This window comes from Mauremys reevesii, linkage group 9, assembly GCF_016161935.1.
Source record: "Mauremys reevesii isolate NIE-2019 linkage group 9, ASM1616193v1, whole genome shotgun sequence".
NCBI lineage: Eukaryota > Metazoa > Chordata > Testudines > Geoemydidae > Mauremys > Mauremys reevesii.
Genome location: NC_052631.1, coordinates 101,644,458 through 101,666,602, shown reverse-complemented (window position 1 = coordinate 101,666,602; position 22,145 = coordinate 101,644,458). Strand labels below are relative to the sequence as shown.

General features: G+C 45.2%; 1 protein-coding gene across 8 annotated transcripts in view; it reads left to right on the top strand.

Annotated features, from left to right (window-relative positions):
* Nucleotides 1-22,145, top strand: part of HTR2C (5-hydroxytryptamine receptor 2C) — a 653,091-nt gene that overhangs the window by 586,679 nt on the left and 44,267 nt on the right. For 2 of the 8 annotated variants that reach the window (XM_039488611.1, XM_039488610.1), the window contains exon 3: nucleotides 2,375-3,015. The exons of the other annotated variants lie outside the window; for them this stretch is intronic. In XM_039488611.1, coding sequence (XP_039344545.1) covers nucleotides 2,631-3,015 — 385 coding nt within the window. In that variant the 5' untranslated portion in view covers nucleotides 2,375-2,630. The remainder of the gene's footprint in view (nucleotides 1-2,374; nucleotides 3,016-22,145) is intronic. 8 annotated transcript variants of the gene reach the window in all.

Sequence of the window (22,145 nt, the reverse complement as noted above, 5' to 3'; positions counted from 1 at the left end):
TTGCCATCAGTCCCAGGTGCACAGTTCTCATTGGTTTCAGTGCTGTGCGTATGTATCTGATGAAAGGCCCCTGAATTTCTGATCAGGAGATTCCTGTTAACTTTAATGGGGGCGAGTCACAATGCAAAACTTCATGCCCTGCTTTAAGACAGTCCAAGTGGCATGTCATTCACTAGTGCTCCCTTAGCAGAAGGAAAGCAGTTTGTAGACAGCTCTATTTTCATTTAGCATTTTAATGTGAATGTTGTGGAAGTATTTTGCAATTTACTGGTAAGTCACTGGTGATTTTTTAAGAGCATTACAGTTGAGTAAATAAGTGGTTACCGGTGATTTATCACTTTAGTTGCATGTGCAGATGCACTACTATTTTCTGTGCAAATTTCACAGACGTCTCCCTAACTCTGAGGTCTGCAGATCTTTGGAATTAATTAGCTCTAGTTCAGAAGCAAACCTGGGTTCGTTATACACTCTGCTCATTTGAGAACTGTTTTTCCATGTGAAACCCATTAGTAAGTAACTCAAGCCACTGTGAATGCTAAACATTTTATTGTAAGACTCGGAGCACGTCTTTTTTACATAACATTTAATTTAATCCTGTAAATTACCTTTAGCTTTTTGATCCTAGGATAGCAAAGTGATGGATCACATACAAACAATATGGTAGAGAGTCTTTTCTGTCCATATTTTTAAAATGATGACGTAATATCACTTGCATGTTGTTGGTTATGACAAGAAGCTGAAAAATGTGCTAAAAACAGCATATTTCCTTTTGATGCTGCTTAGTGCTCTTCTTTCATAGTTTCTTTCCATTTCTGATTGTGAAATTTTGCATTTCATTAGAGGCCTGGCTCCTACACAGTGGATGGCAAAATTGCCATTGGTTTCATTGGTGCAAGATCAGAGGTCAAAACAATTGAGTCATTAAGGCCCCGATTCAGCTAAGCATAGGGAGCATGCTTAAGTGCCTGTTTAACTGGGGCCTAAGAAAAAGTTATTGGGATTAATGCAGGAGTTCCTGGGTAAAACTCTCTGCCCTGTTTCAGAGTAGCAGCCATGTTAGTCTGTATCAGCAAAAAGAACAAGGAGCCCTTGTGGCACCTTAGAGACTAACAAATTTATTTGAGCAGAAGCTGTCGTGGGCTACAACCCACTTCATCGGATGCATGCAATGGGAAAATACAGTAGGAAGATATATATACACAGAGAACATGAAAAAATGGGTGTTGCCATAACAACTATAACAAGAGTAATCAATTAAGGTGGGCTATTATCAGCAGGAGAAAAAAAATCTTTTGTAGTGATAATCAGTATGGCAACACCCATTTTTCATGTTCTCTTTGTGTATATATCTTCCTACTGTATTTTACACTGCATGCATCCGATGAAGTGGGTTTTAGCCCATGAAAGCTTATGCCCAAACAAATTTGTTAGTCTCTAAGGTGCCACAAGGACTCCTTGTTCTTTTCTCTGCCCTGTGTTATACAGGAGGTCAGAGTAGCTGATCCAATGGCCCCTTCTGGCCTTAAACGATTTATGAAAAAATAATCTGTCAATTGAAAAAACAGATTTTTAGAAACTCCAAGTTGAAAACAAATATCCATGACAAAGCAGCTGAGCAGCTCTGACATCTCAGGGCTATGGCTCAGCTTGCATCTGTAAGGTGAACAGGATTTGGGCCACTGAATTCATTGTGTGCTCGCCTCGGCGGGATGAAGGCAAGTGTAAAAATACTGGTCTAGTTTAGCAGAGCTTTGTCTTTCCTCCCCCTTTGGTTTTTAATTGTTTGTTTATTTGGAAAGATTGGCAGCAATGGTGTCAGATAAGAATATATGTCAGGTTTGATTTACTATGCACTTGTCAAACCAAACACAAAGTATAGTCTCCTTTATTATGGCAGGAGTAATCATTTTGGTCCTAGTGTTTTAAATGTCACCTGTGCTTCATCTCTGAGCATACAAGCTCTGTGCAAATAATTCCATTGAAGATTATAGTTTACATTGCGCTTTCGCCATGCTATCAGCATTTGTTGGAGTTTCTAGCATCGTACAATTGCTACTGTATATGAGATTGAAGATCTGTGAAGTGGCTATCAACTGAAACATGTCTCGCTCTTCAGACTTGCTTTTGCTGGTTTCACAAAACATTTAATTAGCGATAATCAGCTTTTAACCAGCCAGAACACACTGATGTGATTTTTCCCCAACATAATTATAGGCATGGTCTGTCCCCATAAGATAAATTACTTGCAGTCTGGAGAACATTCTAACCAGCAGGAGGAGAGAGGAGGAGAATGTCATTTGCATGGGGATGTAGAGCATTTTGCATGTACTGTGATTTCAGTGAAAAAGAAGGTGCCTTTTTCTTTTCTTTGCAGAATGCTGGACATGAAAATGAGTTGAACATTATGAAATCTCCTGTCCCTCTGGGTTGCCAATCAGTGGTCATCTAACATCATCTCAGAGGAAAACCAGAAGAGCTCCACTCTAACTCCTGTAAGGGTTAGTCCATTATGGAAGATCAAACAATTTTCTGGCGCTGGTTTTGTGAAATTCGGCTGCTGCCTTGGAGCCTCCATTTGAAAAAGAAATTAACATTGAGGAACAATTAAAGAGGAAAATCAGCTCCAGAGAATGAGCACTATAAGTGGTACTGGGATATTAGTCAGCTTAACAACGGTGTCTGTCACGCTAGATTTTAGTTTGCACGGTGGTCTGATGGCTTGGCCCTTAAGCAACAATTTGACTCTGAATCAGAGTTTGCCCACGTCCGACCCTCTTAATGCCTCTGAGTGGGGAGAAGTCTCTCGTATGTCCATGAGGCAGAAGAACTGGCCAGCCCTCCTGATTTTGGTTATCATTCTGCTGACTATTGGTGGAAACATCCTTGTAATTATGGCTGTCTCCTTGGAGAAAAAGCTACAGAATGCCACAAACTACTTCCTAATGTCCTTGGCGGTGGCAGATATGTTGGTGGGGATCCTAGTCATGCCCGTTTCCCTCATTACAATTCTATACGGTAAGTGACTTCCATTTTCTCCCCCGTTCAGCTGAACATAGTTGACAGCAGATTGGTATCAGTGGCTACAATGAATTGCTGTGCACAGTTTGTACCCATTGCATGAATAACCAGAGGAGTAGAACGCTAGAGGAAATAATGGGCTTTACTGTTCTCTCTCTAGTTTTACTGGGGGAATGGGTGCTCCTTTGGAAACTGTATTTGGCCCCAGGCTGTCAGGATAGGAGCGATCTCCAAAAAACCTTTAAGTGATGATCTCTTTTACCGAGGCCAGCTATAAGGAACTGCTTGGATGGAGAATATTTTTCCTTCCCAGAGGATATGCTGTAAATCATTCTGGTAAAACCCAGAATAGAGAGAAGTAGCTAGAAAATAACAGCAGTGCCTCACCAACAGCTCCAGCTCACTTGTCTCATGGCAAGACAAAAGAGGCTTTAAATCAGAGTCAGGTCTTAAGAAGGGCTGAGTGCCGTGAACGTGCATTGGTTTCAATAGGGTTTGAAGACACTCTGCATCTCACAGGAGTGGGACCCAGTGCAGGAAGAAGTGTAGCTGCTTTCCAAGAACTGACTGTAACAAAACACACATTGGGCCACATCCAGCTTTATATGCCACAAAAACACTAGATCAATGATTTCTGGCTGTCATACACCAAATCATAGCTCTGTACTCGGGTTCAGCAACAGGGTTCTGGAATGACATCTCACCATAATGGCTGGGCTGTCTCCCATCCCTTCTCCAGTGGGTGACAGGGTCAGTGTGACAATTCCATTGCATCCTAATCAGGATCTGATACCCCATTACCGCTTCTCCCCAGTGGAGGCTCCTCCTAACCTACTGAACTCCCTCCCAAGGATTGTAAAACATGCACCGACACTGTCCAGAACATTTCGAGGTGGGAGCCTCTGTCCTTTTCGGACGGAGTACAGCATTGGTGCATGTCTGTAGTCAGGCTGTGAACATCCCCAGCCAGGCTTCTCCTTTGGGATCCCTGTTATCAATCTGCCTCCCTTCTGAGTGCCCTGACAGCTGCAGTCGGAACCGGTAACTCCTCTAAAAACACACTTAAATGTAGGATAAAAATGTGCCATCCCCACAGTGAACACTAGACAAACCCTTGAATACTGTAGTGGGGTGCAGCGTTATTTCAATATACACCCCACCAGGAAGAATTTGCCAGGAACTTGCTTAGATCAACTCTCCAATGAGCTGCTTGCTGCATTTTTGGTGCTATTCTTTATGTAGCCTTGGCCACATCATTCCCTTCACTAGACAGTCTCACGTTCACCTCACTGCATCTGCTTCCCTGAGGTGGGAGCAATCGCCCAAACTGATCTGTTCCCGGGAGGCAGGGTGATCTGTCGGATGAGGCACCGGACGAGGCGCTTTGATGCATGGCTTCCACTCCCAGCTGTGCCCCGCCTCTCTATGTGCCTTTCAGCAAGTTGTTCCACCGCTGCCCCAGTTTCCTATCAGTAGAACAAAGGGAATGACACCCTCCGTTTTCAAGTGCTTTAAGATCTACGGGTGAGCAGCGCTATGTAACCGCTAAGAATTATCGCTGTACTATTGACTTGACTACTGTAGTGTGGGGGGGGGGCAAGGAAATTATTCTGCACTATGGTAAAATATTGGCTTTCTGAGGGCTTGTACCCTCTGTCACTTATGTTGGTATAAAGTTACATTTCTCCAGGGTGTGAATAAACCACGTATGTTACACTGACCTAAGCACTGGTGTGGACAGCTCTCCCGCCGACATAGCTAGTGCCTCTTGTGGAGGTGGTTTTAGCCTCTGTAATGCTTCTAGTGCGGACTAGCCCTAAGCATAACCACTGTTAGCATCCCGTAGGGGTAATATCCATCTATGTCCTTTTCTGTGTGTGACTGGAAGTTTGGCTCTGTTTTTCTGAGGCTTGGTATTGAGACTCAGAATTCCTCGAGTGTTCCAAGGGGTTGGCATTTACCTCTTTGCAGCGAGGAAAGACATGTGCCGGCATTTCTCAGGGCTCTTTTTTCTGATTCTTTTTTAAATGCCGTAGTAGTAATAGTTCTCAGAAACAAACAATGCAGATACGAATCCATGCTGGTTACTTAACTTAAGAGTTTGATTAGTGGTTGGTTTACTGGCCTGTAAAGTTAAAAATAGGGATATTTATGTGACTTCTTCATTTGACTGAACCACTGCATGAGATAGCATTTTAATTTCTAAATGCACTGACCAAGTGCACAGGTTTCTAAGCTATATGTGTCATGTCAGCAGTGAATGAAATCACTGTATCATTTGTGTGTGGATTTCATGGCTTGACTTTCTAGCTGTTCAAAATCTTATGCATAAAGCCTTTTATTTGCAGTTGTCTGTCTAGCCTCAAACTGGACTTTTGTGATAGTTGCACAGAACCTGTATTTTATTTTCAGTAATTCCTGAGTTTAGATTTCACTTGCTATTTACGCTTCCTGTAATGCTCAGAATCGCCTGGCGAAAAATGGAACTGTCTCTGAAATTACAACAAGGAGAGTACATCTATTTTGACTTCATGCAAACTTCTCTTGAGGGTGTAAGAAATAGTACTGGAATGTTCCATATTTCCTGTAGCTTGAAATGGGAGCACTTAAACACTGCATGATTGCACTGACCTTGTGCTTGCATAATTCAATCGCCCACCCCCATGGTTTAACAGAAGGTCAATGTATGGAAGTGAACTTCCTAATGAAATATCTTCAGCAGTTTTCAAAACACATGGAAATAGATTTTTCTGTTAGGCCAAGAGAGCAATTACTTGAACTCACTTAAATAGAAAACATCCAGTTTGTGCATGCTGCATTTTAGAGGCTTTTACCTCATTCCCTTTCCTTTAGTGCTGGATCTGCCTGGCAGGTGCCCTGTGCCACAGAGCAGAGTCCCACCACCCAAGCTTTACCCAGGAATTACTGGGCAGCAGTGCACTGGGGGAGCATGTTCAGGTAACAGGGCTGGTTCAGGCACATTGGAGGAACCTGCGGATCTTCTTGATCGGGGTCTCCTGACAAAATCATTTTTCCCATCCCACTTGTAATTCAAACTGCGCAAATAGGCAGGCTGGGACAGCAGCCGTGGAGGCGGAGGGGAGGCCTGAAGGAAACCCCTGCTAGCAGCGGTAGGGGAGCAGGGGATCAGGGTAAAGCAAAGGAAGAGTCGATCTTCTCACACACACGAGTCCCCTTCTGCTTGTGTCCCCTCGCCGGGAGGAGGAAGGGAGGAAGGAGATTGCTCACAATGCTGTGCTGCTCATGGGCGTGGCCAAGCGTCAGAAGGCTGGTGTAATCTGGGGGAGACTGCAATGAATCTTAGCCCTCAGTGTGAGAGCAGAAAAGCACGATGCCAGCACCGAGCAACCCCCCTGCATGTACTGTCAAATGGTGTGTGCAGAAGCATGAGCATTACACCCTGATCCTGACTGGGGCTGGTGGGCACTATCACAGTGCTTATAATAAACGATCCATTGTCGAGCAGATGGAAGCGACTTTAAAAGATTGTTTAATGCAAAACCCTGAGCATAACACAACCGTCTGGCCTACTGACTAAAGCTTTTATTGAACCACAGATCCATTCAGGTTTAAAATTTAAAAAGTATTTTCCTCTTTTGCCCGTAGCTTGGGCATTTAGACTGAGATGCCTAGAGACAACTTTTTTCTCTCATTGGTAGCATTTTTGGAGCCATGGTCTTTGGCACAGTCCCCACCTTTGTTTACCCAGTATCTCAGATATTTCCCACAGCTAAAAGGAGCTCTCAGGACCAAACCTGCCTAATTTCATCCTCCAAGACCATAGAAATACAGCAGTGAAAAACAGAGAGGTGGAATCTGTGAATCAGAAGGCAAACAAGGTGCTTGGTGCAGAAGACAGGTGAGCTGGACGCCTCTGGTGTGTGCTGGGTAAAGCTGTGCACTGGAGTTTAGAGTCTGATCTTGACACAGCCACGAAGGAGCATGAGATTGTAACTGCAGCCCAGAACTTGGCTTGCCTCAGACGGCCTGTTTCCAGTTATGGAGCCACCAGTGCTCAGAATCTGGCTTTGATCTGCAGAAAGCATCTCGCTTGTCTTGAGCACAAAGTAGGGGTCGGGGAGGCAGCACAGAAGGGATGCTCGCCCATGCTCTGCCCGCCAAACAAGCCCCAACCACGCATGTCACCAAAACAAGACACTGCTTAGGGAAGGTTGTTCAAACTGTGCTGTGTGAGCTTGTGGCGCTCCCTGTGCTTGGCTGCCCTTGTTACTTGAATGTTCCCATGGGCTCTGACAGGCTCCTACGGCTCAGCTCCTTCTTGGCCCAGGATAAAAACCATAACTGCTGCCGTCTCCCAAATGCCACCCACGTGTGGTACCGAAACGAGCCCTTATTCACAGTCACTCGTGCTGAGGGTGACCCTGCCCCTCCTGTCTCATACGAGGAATGAAAGAGTTAACAATATCGTTAACATTTAAATCATTGTGTCGGGGCATCTGAGTTCACCCCTCACTGAGGTGAACAGGGCAGTTTGCATGTCTCAGAGTGACTGCGCCAAGCTCTCTGCAGACTCAGCTAGATGTCTCTGCCTCGGGTATGCTTGATTCACATTTCTGAGGTTTTCTTTGCAACCATAACAATTGGAGACTTACCCTTTGTAATCAAATGAAAGCTTGTTCTGGAGAAGAAGATAGCAGTTTGCTCCATCGTGGTCCCAGTATGCCACACTGCACCCACAAGCGCATCCAGCCCCTGGCACAAACCTCAGCCTCACATGCTCCGTGTTTCACAATTTTCACTTTATTATTCCTGAGGTCTTGGAGGCAGGGATTAGGTAGGTTTGGGTGGAAAATCAACCTCAACAAAAGGTTTCTTTTTTTTCTTTCTTTTTTTTATACAAGATTTTCCCCCGGAGACTTTATTCTCAAGGATACCATATACTGCATGGTGTAGAGCGTGAGAGCAAACAGAAAAAACTAAACCCGCCCTCTAAAAGCCAGCAATAGAGCAGCGCTCCCACAGAGGTTCTTCTGCCTCCAGCCATCAGGAAGCTGCTTTCATGGAGACCCCAGCTTTCCTCAGAATGCCTGGTTGGGACTTTTGTCTCAACCTGTATCCTTACTACAGAAGGAAACTCCCCTCTTGCTGTGTTCAAATGGGGCCTCTGCACCCTGCACCCTGGGGGAATGTCGTTTTGTAACAGAATGTAGCACAGCTCCCCTACAGCGCATCAGCAACTACCGAAAGGTAGTAAGATGCCTGATTAGGTAAACCCACTGGTGATCTTTTCTCAGGGTATGTCTTGGCAAGTATGTTCCTCTTCAGTCAGGATGAGTTTGTCCCTGGGGTCTCTCCAGTGATTTCTGTGGAGTTGCACTAGAAATGCATTTGGCCCTCAATCTGTTTTCTGTAACTGAGAAGTTGCTATCTCAATGTGTGATCATTCAAATTCCATTTATATAACAGCCTTTAATTGTAAAGGCATATGATTCAGAGAGGCAGAAAAAAATCTACTTGGCATTAACAAGCCAGATAAACCCCATTTTCTTTGCAGCATTTGTGCATCAGATTCATAGATTCCAAGGCTAGAAGGAAGCCTTGTGATCATCTAGTCTGACCTCCTGCATGGCACTGGCTGGAGAACTTCCCCAAATTAATTCCTAGAGCAGATCTAGCACATGCAGCTGCTTGTGAGTGCAGCTTAACTAATTTAGAAAAATGAAGGCTGAAAATTGCATCTCCAGGTGCAGTGAAATGGAACAAACTTCCTTAATTTGAGTTGTTATTATTTGACATGAGGACATTAAAGTCAGGTATATAACCTTTAAAGTCAAGGATAGGAGGTGAGCGTTTCCTTCCTGAAAAACTTGCCAGCAAACTCCAGCTCTGCAACATTGGCTCTCACTTTGTACTGCTCAATTTCCTTCTGTTCCTTTTTATTATCACTGCACCCCTCTTCTTCCTCTCCTTTTCTTTTCTGAGTCATTACGAAAGGTGGATAGCAAACCTTTGCAGACTTGGAAAGGCTGTGGGGGAGGAGGGAAGGGGGAAGATCTGGGCAATTCTGTCTGAAGCATCTGAAACAAATGTTCAGTGTTAAAATAACATGAAAAGATTTTCTGGAAACCACTGAAGACAGGATGTTCATCACTCTGACCTCGGCTCATGCTGTTGGGCTTTGAAATGGGAATACGTATCATTCATCCAGTAAGATCTCACAGTGCGCTCAGCTCCTGAAATACATTTCTGTAAGCAACAAAGGGGGTTAGATAGCTAAAGGTGGCCTGGAACCCTTTGCTTTCAACTTCCTGGCACTGATGGTTTGCGTCTTACCCTTACCAAACATTCTGTAACTCTGCGCTGGAATTGTCAGAGTGGATCTGGCCAATGGCCTGTCCAGGCCAGTGTGCTCTCTCCCTCAGTGGGTACCACCAGAGCCTTTGGGAGAAGGCATTACGCTGTCATAAGGAACAGTTATGCTGTAACCTGGAAGTAGGGGGAGTTTCTTCTTAACCCCAGCAGTCAGAGGTTGGCTGATGCCATTTTCATCCCAGCTAGTGTGGCTACAACTGACTAAGCATTTATAAAAGTAATCCAAAAATCCTCTTTTTTTTGTAATCATGCTGAACTCTTGGCCTCAATATTATCTAGTGGCGGCGAGTGCTACAGGTTAATTATGCATTGGGTAAAATGTATTTCCTGTTCTCAGTTTTAAATGTGTTGCCTTTTAATTTCATTGAGTGGTTCATCCTGGGTCAATTGCAATGTCCTATTGATTTCTTCTAGAACAGGCATTATTTTATATGCCTCTGTCAGATTTCTTCTCATATGTCTCTTCTTTAAAGTGCGTCGCCCAAGCTTTCCAGGTCTCTGATTGATTTTATTTGCCCTTCTCCAGAGCTTTGCCATTTCTGTGACATCCTTTTTAAAACAGGGTCACCAAACATGAGCACAACTTTCCAAGTGAGGATGTTCACTCATCAAGTGGGTAATTCACTAGACTTTTCTTAATCAACCTAACCACTTGTTTGCCTCTGTGACCTCCATGCCCATTGAACCGATCTTTACACTGAGCTGGCTGAAGCTTTGGCTGAAGAGGAATTAATTTAAGAGTGATTAAACAATTGTTATGCAGGCCAACCATTTGAAAACCAGCGCTTATCACACTGGGTGAAAGGTTTTTTGAACTCTCCTGCCTTTCCGGTGCATCCTCTGTTCTACCCTACCCCGCTCCTGCTCCTGTCCGGGGTGATGTTTGCTGTTTTAACATAGCAGCAGGAAGCTTGTCTGTTATCTGTCTGTAAAGAGCCATATATAACTGTGGCACTATATAAATAAAGAAAATGATGCCTAATAATAATGGATATATATTCCTTTCAGTGACTGCATCAGATGGGACTTTCTGCTGGGAAGTATGACAAAATCACTCTCATTGAGTGATACAGAATTATTTATGGATGAAATTTCTCCTCTCTATCTTCCTACTTACTTTGAGTGCGTTATCACACAATGCTAAGCTTCATAGGGCTTATTTGGGGCATACGTTTTGTGTTGGTCCCTTGCAAAGGGGTGAATTTCACCCAGTTGTGAAGCTAATGAAACAGTTGCACAGGCTTGGAGAAAGTTTGCCTGCAGTGTATAGGATCCAAGATGGGCCATGCAGTCCTGTTCTTGGGTTGTCAGCCAGGTTTTGGTTTTGCAAAATGAAAACAAGCATAGTTGGGGTGCAGTCCCTATTGTCCCAGAAATACCAGTGTTCAGTGGAGAAAGGGTGCAGGGGGCTTCATCCAATCCCCTCCAGTGCAGATACATACAGATCTAGACAGTCTTATTTACTATATATTTGTTTAGATCTAGGATACTATACCTAGTCATGGCAGTTTTCCCTTTAAACAGCTCTTCCTTTCCCACAACAGATGCAAGCTGTCCGTTCTCTGTACTATATCTTAGCTGTGATATTTTAACTTGCCAGTTAAGTGAGAACATAAGGAAGCAAAGGCACAAGGTGCTGGAATGTATTTTTTCGGTAGTTCTGTGCTAGTCTCTCCAATTGCCCCTTTTGCCAGCCTTGGCCAAAGAACGTCCTTCTTCTGCACGACCCTGACTTCCTGAAAAGAAACCCAGCCCTAAGGATTTATTTCAAGTCCATGTTCTTGGTGACATCATTAGATCCTAGCTCTATCTGTTCCACCAGGCTCAATTTCATGGTTCAATCTCCCTCTCCCTCCATGCCCAGTGATAGTTTATTGCTGTGATTTATTCACCGATTTTGGCCACTCTCATCACTAGACGACTTCAGATCCAGTTGGCTACAGTACCCCCTTCGATGGCAGGCCATTGGAGCTGATTGGTCATTCCTGAGCTGCAGGCTGTCCACATGGCTGAACCCCTCCTTCGCTAGCTGAATCTCCCTCTTCTGGGCTCTCTAGGGATGCTTTCCTTTTAACAGTAACTGTAGCTGAGTTTCTGGAGTTAGCTGTATTGTGCTGAAGGACGTCCTGGTCCCAGGGACAGCAATGCTCTACCTCTGCCGTCAAGTCTTTCCTGCTGTGCTTAGTCTGCTGGTTTCTGCAGAATTTCTTCTTCTTTAGATCTCCGTCACTCTGTCTCTTCCATCCGTTCAAACTTCATTCCTTTTCCCTTTAAAATGGCCTGCCCTAGTTCTCTCCTTTGCCAGGAGAGACCACCTGCTAGGCAGCAGCAGTGAATACTCCCATTTACTCTGCCAGGACCAAGGCTCTGTCAGGTGATCATGTTCCGCTACAGCATCAAAATGTATTTGTCCCAATGGAACGGTGACGACAGCTGCTCCTTCACCTCAGGAGCTACAGATGTCACCAGAATAGTTTTAAGGTCATCTTCCTATAGGTAAGCGCACTGCTTCCTTTACCAGTAGCAAGTCTTATCCTTCCCATAGGAGAGACCCTCTTACCAACTCTACAGGGCATGACCCAGCATCCTCCTAATATCTAGCTTAGCTCCTCAGCCGGCATCGGTAGGAACCTGACCTCCTAAAAGGTTTCACCCATTCTTGCTTGTCTTAACAAATCATAATTACTAGTTAACCATTACTATGCATAGCTTTGGACCAACATGTGCTCAGTGTCTCTTCTCAGACCTCCGTACCTCCACTAGCCCTGAAGGGAGGTGCCCTGGGGTTTGACTGTCCATTTTGTAGAAGCAAAAGACAAACAAGAAAATAGGTTTGCTTGGTAGGATTGGATACAGTAGTGCCAAGTCCAGTGGCAACAATGACTTGTAGTAACCACAGCGTATCCTAAGCATCACATATGGTACCACTCACTGACCATTAGCTCTTATGCGCTGTTGGTGGCGGAGCTGGCCGGGCATCCTGTGGAGTATGCGGTGTGCCCCTACTGAGTAGCCACACATTCTGTGCCTAGCATATGCAGTATTTAAATACCTTCAGCAATGCATCTTCCACCGCTGTCCTTATGGCCACGTGGCGGGTTCTCTTGCGTTAACCACACCATTAACAAATGGCGTTGCTTCCTCTGAGCCAGGTTCCCACAGTTCCGTTGGTCGGTCTTGCCTCCATTTTCTGAAGTGCTGTACGAGGGATCTCGTTTGGCTGTTACATGTTAGACCTCTGCATTCAGTATCTTCCATGCCATTGTTTGACTTGGCAGCCTCAGCACCCCGAAGCTCCTACTGACGTTCCAGACGGCTGAGGAGTGGGCAGCACTCGCTGCCCGTGATATCTCCTGTCGTCTGTCCCTTCACCAGCTCACTCTCACGGGCCTTCCCACTAACAGCTTGATTCAAGACTTTGGGAAGATTCTGACCATTCTGATTCAGACCAACGGGCTTTTTGTGCCTCCTGATTTTAATGGGTGGATCTAAAGCCCACGGTGAGGAGTTACTTTCCACACTGCTACCAAAGTATCAATTGATGTGATACATAAAAATGAAAGAAAGGGAGTGCAGCATTGTAGCTTTTAAAAACCAAAGCAGACCCACCATTTCCCGCGAGAGAACATGCAGGCAAACGTTATGGTGTAAACCAGCTTTTCTAAGGAAGCTGGGAAGTTAGGTCAGATTGGGCTTACAGTGGAAAGCTAAATGTGAACATTCTCATCACTATCGTTGTCACCATGGCATCACCACCTTACATACGTACATGGAAGATGGAGAAAAAAATCTCACCACTTCCTGCGATGACAGCATAGACTTCCTGGTGTCTGGGATTTCGGGAAATCTCCTTGAGTGACCATTAGTAGCAGGAATTTGTTGCCATCTGTCTTGTTTTCAGGGTGCTAGAGGGCAAGAAATAGATAAACATACAAACACTTGGGTAGGTTTTACGTTCTACGTGGCAGATGGTAGCATACAGCCTAGTACTAGGGAGCCGGGAAATATACTAGCTGTGGTTCTAATAATACAGCACATTCAATTCTTGTGCAGTGCTTCTTCTGGTGATAACTTGGAGTCATGTCCATGGACTGACGGGTAGTTCTACCTTAGGAGCATAATGCTGCTTTAAGACACGATTGCCAAGCCTCAGTTGTGTAATGTGTAAATCTCTGAAGTGTGCATTTTCTACTTGTGCAGAGTTTACAGCCATGTGTTCGTTCAAAGCTGATAATAGACTGTTCTAAATCTGTAAAATGATTTTTGATGTAGGTAATCGGGAAGGGACCCCAAACAACACCTAAAATAAGATATTCAGTTGATGAGAAATTAAAGTTACTTATGGATTTCCACATCAACTCTCTCAGAGCCAGTGATACATTTTAGTTTGCAGAGTAGGTCCATTTCTTCAATTTTCATCTAACGAAGTAGATTAAGCACGTTTTACTTCAGACATATCTGGGAAATTGAATAGACACTCTCCAAAGGCTTTTGCATAGATTTTATTTCTAAAAAATATGAAGTTGTAAGTATCAAAAATGAATTACAAATGAAGTGGTGGCAGGATGCATCAAGCCTGACCTTTTGCCAATTAGTCAGTGCTCTGACATATTTATCTATTAGCCCTTCTTGAATGTCTTGGACTAATAGACAAGTTCTCTTTGACAGCCTAGAATGTCTGCTGTGGCATGTAATTCCTAAAGGACTAAATAAATTAGTTTGCTAATTAATAAATATGTAGAGGGGGGAAGTAGATGAGAAATTAACACTTTGTTTAGTCTTGATGGACAAATTTGTGATCTTGTAGCTAATAGATATCAAACTAAACTGTGAGGGCATCGGCCGCTCTGTGTGCATTGTGGCTTTTGATAATTGGCGGAGATCCTCATTGACTAGCATTAGCTTGGGAAAAATATAACCTTGCTAGGTGACTATCGTGTCTGGTAATTACAAGAAAGAAAGAAGTGTTGTGTATCTGAATGCATTCTTGTCCCTAAGATTAACCCAACTCTCACAGGAATTATTCCTAGTATAAATAACTGGGAAAGTTGTCACAAATGCCAAGAGAAAGGAAAGATACCTTTGGCTCTGATAAATCCAAACCAATTGGGGACCAACTGTTACTAGCAGGTGGCCTGAGAGCAGTGACCAGCACACTGTACTGTGACTACAGGAGTCCACGTTTTAGAGCTCTTCCTTGGGTTTTAGAAGACAATATAAACGAGATGTCCAGGAGGGCTAGTATTAGAGGCAGTGTGTGTTAGTACCAACTGCTGGAACACCCAGATGATGATGATGATGAGCTGTAATTATTATCATTATTTATATGGTGACACAGATGCTCCTGGCACTTGTGGCAGATTTATCTGTGTGTTCCCTCTGCAGAAAGAAGAAATTAGAAACAGCTCTTGGATCAAGCAACCCATTCAGCCACCGAATTTTGCCTGACCTTGTCTCGCTCATTCTATTGTGGCATTGGCTACTCAGGATGGAAACCCTGCTGATAGACAGGGTCGGGCAAGACTAGCATTGGCTATTGTTGAACGAGTTACTTGGCACTAGAGAGCTAATGTAATGCCTGAGAAGGTAGGTGCTGCCCCATAATCCCCTTTTCACCCCAGGGAAACAGCCCCAAAAGGCAAGTGATGGGACACATTAAATAAAGAAGCAATACATTACAGCTGGAATACCTTACCTAGATGTCTCCACATTTTGCATATGCAAATATCTTCCAGCTGTGCTAACATGGACCGCAGATCTTGAGGATACTTGACATTTTCTGAAACGGCAGCACAGAACACATGCTGCCTAAACAGCAGGGGCTATACACCATGTGAATTCACTGATAATTTACAGTAATTACTCTATCCATTATATGTAGTATTAACTGTGGCCAGACAGCCTTGAACATGTGGGTCAGAATTGTGTGTGTGAAGGGTGTAGGAAAAAGTAACAGTATGTTATTTATACAATTAAATACAATGAAATGAGCCGGAGGTTTCAGCCATGAGTGTCAAGTGCAGGTCAAAGAGAATGAGTCTCAAAAAAATTAACAGTGAAATAGCCGCCTGCAAGCCAGCAAGCTATGCTTACTCCAGCTGGTAGACGTTTGGTCTATGGAAGTTCAGAGACAGCAAAACCTGGATGTCAACGAGACAGTTATACAGCAATGAGAGCAGTGTTGTGGGGTCTGCAGGCTCAGCTGGGTATCGTGGCTCTGGAGTGAGAACAAGTCAAAATAGGGTCAGGAGGAAATAGGAGTCAAATAGCGCTAGGGCTGGATCCTGAGGCATCACTGGGTGTGATGGAAGTCTGAGGGATTTTGATATGAATATTTATCACGTAGCACCTGGTGTTTTCATCGTGCTGCACAGTCATTTACTAATTACTCCTCACCGGGGCTTGGTGAGGTATGAAATATTAACGTGGTTAGCATCGCGAGAAAGGTAAACTCTAATCCCGCTAAGGCGATGCCTTACAAGGCAGTGACATGATGCAAGAGGTAGAAGACAAACGTTCCAAACTACCTGATACAGTCATAAACATCTGTGAATTTGATTTGGGGAACAATTTCCATTTTTGTCACTGCCTTTGATAGTGAAAATCACATAGTTATGAATCATTGTAGAAATCCTTAAAAATGGGTAGTTTCGCAGGAGACATGGATTTTTGTAGTGAAGAGACAATTTTATGCCTGCAGAAAGTATGGTTAATTTTTTTTCTGTGTGAAAACATCCAGATTAGAATGAAAAATATTTGAACATGCAAAAATGGTATAGCTAATGATGAGGCTATTTCAGACAGCCCTAGTAAAGAGTAAATTCACAGGGTCTAAGCAAAGTCGGAGTGAACACGGGCACGGAGCCCCAGTAGCTGAAGAAGAAGGTGATAATAAGAATCAAGGTGAATATTCAACTGCCCAAGGCTCAAACGCCACCTCAGTTGATAAAACAAAAATTGGGTGAGAGAGCTTCCAGTGTGACCTAAATAAACAACCCCGGTGAGCAGCACAAGGGAAAAGGCACGATACTTCCAGGGCACGGGCTGGGAAGAGACCAGTGGTGAGAAGAATGGAAAACAGCAGCAGCCCATCCACTCCTGCTGTAGCAAACAGGAGCACATAATAACTAGGAGCGGTCAGACGGGCAAGCCTCATTCAGCATCCGTGAGTCACTCCCCAGCCCCAAAATCACACGTGCGTAACTGGGGCAAATGAAGGTGCATTTACAAGGCAACAAATGTGAGGCTGTCCCAGTCCCAGCTCCCCACCAGCACTCGGAGCCAAAGGGCTCTCAGCTCACACACTGAGCTGCCCGTGAGGTAACCGATCGGAGGGAAGAATTTGGCTCTGCATTTAGAAAGAAGAGGCGCTGTGGAGACAGCTCTAGAAGCTGAAGTACAGGCCACAGATTCCTACCCGGACTCCCCCCATTTGCTTCGCCATCTAGAAATGATACCACAGAAACCGGGGGAGAAGATGGTTCTCTTACACTGTTGAATAAAACGGCAATGCTGGTCACATTGATTTCTCCGATATTTCCTGTATGACTCTGTCTGTGAGGTTATCAGCTCCATATTTTTGCCTCCTTTCTGTTAATTTTTAATCATTTTGTTTAGTTCCCATTACTGGATTATCACAGTGCAGACAGACCTTGCAGCTAGTGCAGAATGGGTAACTCACAGGTGATACAGTGCACTTTGAAGTAAAGATCTTAGCCTCACCACAGTGATTTCTGGTTTGGATAGAATTCTCCTGTCATGTCTCATACCCTATTTCCTATGTTCTGTTCCCCTCGTGCTGTACACACACCAAAATCCAAAGAGAATCAAGAATATTACAGGAAACCTGACAAAGGATACACTTGATTGCATTAAATCTACTCCCCATAACCATGGCTGCAGTCAAATCATGTAATGTGTCTAAGCTGGCTGCGATCTCCCAGGTGGAGCCTCCTGTGGTCCTGTGTTTGTTTCCTTGGGTCGAATGTCGTATCGGCAGAAGTCGCCATCCTGATTGCTCTTGTCATCTGGATACCTACCCGGCCCTTCAACACTAGTGATTTTCACACACTGCTCTTTCTTCTCTAGGGTTAGGTCTGGGGTTTTCCTAGTCGGCTTGAGACTGCGAGAGAGGAAAGGTGAGGTGAGAGCGGCACACAGGGAGGAAGTGGAAATCTCCAGGCTTCTCCGTGAAGAGCTGCTGGTGGGTTATCGATAAGAGAATTCAAGATACAAGCAACATCATTGGCATGAGCTTGAGATTCTGGCCTGGGAAGAAAAGGTAGCATCAGGTTTGCAAACCGAGGCTTCCGTTCTCTCCATGTCTCCTTGAGTTGCACCTTCTGAAACAATCCAAGGGATGGAAAGCCATTTCGGTTAGGGCTTAGAAAGCACTGTCCTGGAGAGGCAGGTCTGGCAGGATGAGGGACTGTATGCTGCTGGCTGATTAGCAGAGCTCCTGGGCCTTGTCTAGGGTCTGCCTCTAGGATTGCTTAACGGATGGATGAGGCTGGTGGAGCTGGAGCCTGATCTGGCTATGTTTAAGGAGCCACTCGAGCTTGGTGTCTCAGGCCCAGGCTGACAGGAGCGGGAAGCGCCGCAGAGCAGCATCTCTCATGAGCAGCACTATCCACCCAGGCTGTGAACTGTGTCTCTATGAGCAGATGCCATTACCAAAGCACCAGATGTTAGACTTGTCACCGTTGCTTTGCCCAGGTAAGGCGCTGGCTCTGGTGCCTAATGTGCTTTCTCACTAACTGAGAAACGTTCTGTGAGTGGCTGCAGCTGTTAGGGATGGTTTTATACAGAGTGTCACTCTTTGTAAACATGCTCCCTGCAAAAATGCAGATTTCCCTGAAGCCTTGGATTTCTTGGTAAATGTCTCCGGATTTCTCTTTCAAGGCCCACTGTAAATTTTCTGCACAGAAGCCCTTCTCTCACTCCACAGAACAAAACCCATTCGTCCTTTAGCAGAACTTATTGGGAGCAGACAAAAGCAACAGCCAGTTTCTGGGTCTGCAGCGTGAAGCAGCTTTATCAATGCAGGAGGGGTAGGACAGTCATTGCAGCCCCCGGGGAATGTTTCAAGCTGTCAAAACAAGGTAGTTGCGTGGCTTGCTGGGAGTTTGGTAGCTGAGTGGAGCCCAAAGCATAGGTTTGAGTTGTATCATGTAGGGATTCAGACTGTCCATATCCCATAGAAAAGGTGGGAGAATAGCCCTCTTACTCTGCGATGTTTACATAGACGCTTCATCCGTTCTTGTAACAAATCAGACATGCCGTGGATCATAAACCGTTGTCTGTGCTAACACTTCCAGCTGTTTTTTGTTGGCAGCATGGCTTGAATCTCTGGTTTAATCCGTGCAGGCAGGACTTACTCCAGTTAGGCCACATTCCGGAGTAGGTTCTCTGCTGTGTATAATGAGCAGAGTCCAATGTCACAGCAAGCAAGATGGAACATTAACACAACGACATAAACAACCCCAATTACCAGGGGATCTTACTAATACGTTGATATAAATCTGACCTAAATTGCCATCTGTTGCGTAAAGCCAGATGCGTTAACTGGACATAAACAACTGGTTGTAATCAATGTGCAATTCTCCCTTCTGGACTTCTGGTAAGGCTTCGTTAACTTTAATTAAAGGAATCAAGCTTATATTGCACGAGGAGCACCTTTCTCTGCCCTTTCTTTTGAGAACGATCACTGTTGTCATTCTCCTTCAGTACGTGTGCTGGAAGTTAGTAACCTCTGAAGACATTTCCCCATGCTGTTCTGCTGGTGAAGCATCCGTTTTTACTAAGTGTACTCAATAGTCCACTGAGTGCTGCACGCTGGAGTGTCTCCTTCATTGGACATGCATGTGCCTCAAGTACAACGGCTTCCATGATGGAGGAAGTGGTGGCAAATAGAGCCAGTTGGAATATTTCTACAGAAATGAAACGGGTGAAATATTCGAAACGTTTTGCAAAGACACAGCATTTTCAGTGAGGTGTGTGTTGGCGGGGGGAAGGGGAGAGAGGGGGGTAGAAAAGAGGAACTACGACATACATTCTATGTAGCCTTGCGGTCAGGGCGCTGGGCTGTGGGAGCCCTCGGTTCAAGTCCCTCCTCTGTCTGAGTCAGCATCATCTGGGATGAAAAGCTTTGCTCTGAATCAGGCAGAGCAAAGATGCCAATGCAGACTAATTTCCTCACCAGCGAGACACCTTCACCCTTTCTCTGGCTCCACCAACCCTGGGTGAAAGCAGGAAAACCAGACATTGCAACAATTCTGTTTTCAAGCTTTTGCTCTAGCAGCAAATGCCCTCTGAGCAGTGTAAATAAGTCAAATCTAGTCCCCAGAACACAGGTGCAAGACGGGAAGATCTGCAGAGTCAGAGTGGGAAGGGAGCTGCTCTAACCCTGCCGAGCAGCAGCCGCCTGCCCCAGCATGCTCCTCACCTGTAGGGGACGTGACGGGTGGATCAATTGATCTCTGCTGACGGAGGAGAGTAGTTGCTAGTTCTCTCTGCCTGGGGGTGGGGATGGCTTGAGGGGACACACAAGGGATGGCGTTCAGCAAGAGGCAATTAACAGCTGCTTTACAGAAGAAGGGCATGCATGGGAACATCATTCTAAGACTAGCTATTGAATGGGTAGTGGGTTTGGCCCAGTGGTTTTGTGCCAGTCCCTTGCTACTCTAGCGATCCCGATCGTCCAGTTGCGACCTGCCCCATAGAGCAATGAGTTTACTGGACTCTGCAGGCCATATGTTGCTGTCAGGTGCAGATGCAGACTGGCTACTCTTTGCTATGGGATTGCCTGCCTTTGTCTTGTTATTTCTTTTATGTGTGTCTTTCTTTTCTGTGCACTGACTGTGTTTCGTCTGTTCTCTCCTATTCTTGTACTCTCTGATCTGTTGGGTAACCTCCCTGTGCAATTAAGACCATTGAATCAACAAAGCCCACCTGATTAAATATGCTTGGTGTGATAAGCTTCTAGAGAGATGTTTTTGGCATCCCTTGCGGTAATGGCTTTTCATTGGGGAAGGTTTATATGGATGTTTTCCCAGAATTGCTGAACTGTTCATTGATCTCAAACGTATTCTGCGGTTGCAGATCTATCTGATGTCTGCTCTGTTGTGTTACCTTGTTGTGGTATGTTTCATTGAATAACAGGGTTTCCCCCCCAAAGAAAGTCAATTGGTGCTCTGTGTAAACATCCCAGAGCAGCTAAGGATTAGGAGCAAAAATGCCAGAAATATCACAGGGGCCTGAGCCAGCCTCCTAGCCGCTTTGTGCTGTCTGCATTCCCTACGTGTTAACATGGACCTGAAATCAGGCTGCTGCCGGAATGAGTGCACTGCCCCGTGCAGCCATCCCTGGCGATGGCTTGGGCCAGCTGAGCATGGTCAACCACAGCAGGTGCTTGAGGGAATAAGGAGGATCATACCCCATTGCCATAAGCTCTGCCTCTGAAATCCCCTTCCATGGCTGTGGCTGATGGTAGAGCCGTACCATTCCCCCAACTGGCCATGGCTTTTCACACATGCGCAGCCTGAGGTCTGAATGTAGCCACGTGTGTCTGACACCTGGAAACTAGTGCAGTGCCTTCCCTTCAGGTGCAATCTGTTGATGATAGATCGTGGGTCTGAACAATCCAGCTGCATCTGGCCCTGTTATTCTGAGGACCACAGAGTACTGCCAGTTTGAAAGACTCACTGACCGAGCTTTGCTTTTGTCAGAGAGCCATGACTGTGGCAGACGGATGCTGCGGAATCTTTCTCTGTGGGGCTGCCAGCTTTCTTAACCAATGGCACGGGTAGCAGAAAAGCCCAAACAAGGTTGTGCAAAACTGGAAAATGCTGCGCAGGAGCATGAATCCATGTTCAGATTAACAGAGGCATGTTGAGCAGAAAAGAGATTGTCCTATTTTTCTACCTCAGAAGAAAAGACGTTAGAGGGTAGAGGACACCCGTGATCTTCTTTTCTAAAGGTAAGATGCGCTTTGCCACCTCTTTTGTTTCCATCAGTAGTAAAAGGCTGCAGTCCCTTACAGCGCCTGCTGATGGGATTTGCTGTGCGCTACGCAGGTGGGGAAAGGGATGGTCACCTGAGAAGCACACAGGGCGAAACCCCAGAGCCCACTGAACTCAATGAGAGTGTCGCTGTGGACGTCAGCGAGGCCACGATTTCGTGCAGAGCACTGCAGGTTTGCTCTGACATCTCCAGTTCTCTCTGCTCTTCCTCTGCATAATAATGGCTGCTCATCTTACCATGATCCTAACAAAGCGCCTCTCATCTAGATGGCTCCCAAATACACTACAAGCATTAGGATATGTCTGCAGTGCACAAAAGGTGTGTTCTAATTGCTAACCCAAGTTAAAAGCAGAGTTGCCTTGTCTCCACTGCTATTTTAACCCACATTGGCTAATGCAAGTTAAGGACACGCCACTTCTTTGCAGTGTAGACTTATCCTTACTGACAGCAGAGTATGGACAGGCAAGCACTTCCCCACCACTGCAGTGCAGCACTGCTTCGCAATGCTGAGCAACACCACACACTGCAGGCAACTGTCCAGCTGAAATTATATGGCACAGGTAGGTGGGGAGCATGAGCTGGAGTGTGTCCAGAACAGCTGATCTAACAGTACATGAGTAGGAAGCATTCAGCTCAAACCTTAAATGTGCTGTACTCACCGTCAGCCTAGGGCCTGATGCTGCAAAGACTTAGTACAGGCCGAACTGTGCCTATGCAGTGTGAGAAACAGCAAGGTCTGTCAGTGGGACTGC